The 1,873-nt window shown below is 41.4% G+C and overlaps 1 protein-coding gene across 1 annotated transcript in view; it reads right to left on the reverse strand.

The window, feature by feature from the left end:
- LOC105564586 (N-alpha-acetyltransferase 35, NatC auxiliary subunit) overlaps positions 1–1,256 on the reverse strand; it is a 5,458-nt gene extending 4,202 nt beyond the window's left edge. The window contains exons 1-2 of the mRNA XM_012017057.1: positions 1,144–1,256; positions 897–958 (exon numbers count right to left, since the gene is read on the reverse strand). Of these exons, the coding sequence (XP_011872447.1) occupies positions 897–958; positions 1,144–1,202 (121 nt within the window). The 5' untranslated portion in view covers positions 1,203–1,256. The remainder of the gene's footprint in view (positions 1–896; positions 959–1,143) is intronic.
- Between the last annotated feature and the right edge of the window lie 617 nt (positions 1,257–1,873).

Below are 1,873 nucleotides of genomic sequence, written 5' to 3' on the forward strand. Positions count from 1 at the left end.
ATATATGCAGGGTTGAGAAGTAACTCGTTACTTGTAACAAAGTTACAGTTACAGTTACTTTTTTTTGGTAACTCTAGCTTAACTTCGTTACTTTCTCTCCATCTGTAACAGTAACTTAACTAAATCACATTTTTTCAGTAACTAGTAACTAATTTAATAATATGACGCTTGAATGTATAAACAAATGATCAAATTTTAAAGGCCAAAAATAACGAGCTACTATAAAGGATGTTAGAAAAATCAATTATATTCTTAATAATTTACATAGGTGAACGTTTCGACTTAACTTAGTCTTTTTCAACACCCTAATTCAATAATTAAGATACATTAAATTTAGAAGGTACATGACTGGTCATTGTAATTATTATTAAATGTCGTTGGAATAAGTTAAAAATTAGTAAATGAAAAATTATATGTATATATAAATGCCAACATCATAAACTAGGAGAAAACGATTCCCATACTGGAGACATGTAATTATCGTCAAACTCATCGGTATGACACAATCTAAGAACGGACAGAGGCAATAGTTAGAGAAGATCAGTTGGTATTAAAGATGTTTTTTTCTTTTTCTTAAAAGATATATCTCTTTGGTTCCAGTCAAGGATATGTTCTTCCATAAGTCCAAACGTGATCAATTTTTATGTGGTTGGTTTGTTTCTTGTTCTGAATTTAACGTTAATTAGAATCGATTTTTGTTGCATTAGAAAACTTACAGGAATCACCACAAGTATATTTCAAACAGAAAAAGCGGTACGTCTAATTGTAAAGACCAGCAGATTCAACATTCACAGCGAAAAGCCGCGAAACTCGCAGAGGAAAGGAGAGAACGTGGACCAAGAAAAAGGACAGTTCAGTTCGGGACAAGGTAACGATCGGTTTTGGCAGTCAAGTACCTGTGATCGCCTCGAAGAACTCTTGAGTGATGTCCACCCAGTTATGCGTGACCTGGTCGAATCTACAAGACAAAAGCAGGACGAAGCAGTTAAAAAATACCGCCGTACGGCGTGCGAGCAAACGGCACGGCTAGGTTAAACCGACGTCGAGTGCCGCGACGATGGTACGACGGACCGTCGCGTCCATCGTTCGTCGGCGACCGACGAGCATGGTTCGCCGCCGTGATTAATCCGCGTTGAAACTTACGACAAATCTTTATCCTCGTTCATATCAATCGAATTCGGATCCTCCACCATGGTCGCCATTATTGTGGACGAGTGTTCTGTCACCTCGTTGCAGGACTGCCACTCCTGGCTGCCAAGCCAAAAATCCCCAAGTTGCACTTGTGCAGAATGGAGAAAATCGCTCAGTGAACGCTTCGCGCTGATTGGGTTAAAGCCTAGTGCAACTGCACGCAGCAAGCAGCAAGCGTCGAGCAGCAGCCAATCAACGAAGAGATATTTTCTACGCCACTGCTGACGCTTCCGCAAAATTCAGCAGTGTTGGATCCTCGCTGCTCGACGCTTGCCGCTTGCTGCGTGCAGTCTGTAGCAGGCTTTAGGCTTAGGTTGGATTCACATGGAGCGTAATTTGCGTAGCGTAACCTGCGTATCACCAATCACAGGGTCATTCTGATAGAACCGTTTCAATAATTCCGTTGAAATAGTTCTGTGATTGGTGATACGCAGGTTACGCTTACGCAAGTTACGCTCCATGTGAATCCAACCTTATGTCCACGATGCTAGAACTTGATCCAAGTTCTAGTTCCGAGAAATGTGTAGCCAATCAACTCGCAGCTATTCAACGTATTCTTCTTCTCTTTTCTTTCAGTAAAGATAGAAAGAGAAGAGAAACGCTTCAGCCTAGTGCAGACTGCACGCAGCAAGCGGCAAGCGTCGAGCAGCAGCCAATCAACGAAGAGATATTTTCTACGCCA

The sequence above is a fragment of the Vollenhovia emeryi genome, unplaced genomic scaffold, assembly GCF_000949405.1.
Source record: "Vollenhovia emeryi isolate VEMERY1.0 unplaced genomic scaffold, V.emery_V1.0 DF939162.1, whole genome shotgun sequence".
NCBI lineage: Eukaryota > Metazoa > Arthropoda > Insecta > Hymenoptera > Formicidae > Vollenhovia > Vollenhovia emeryi.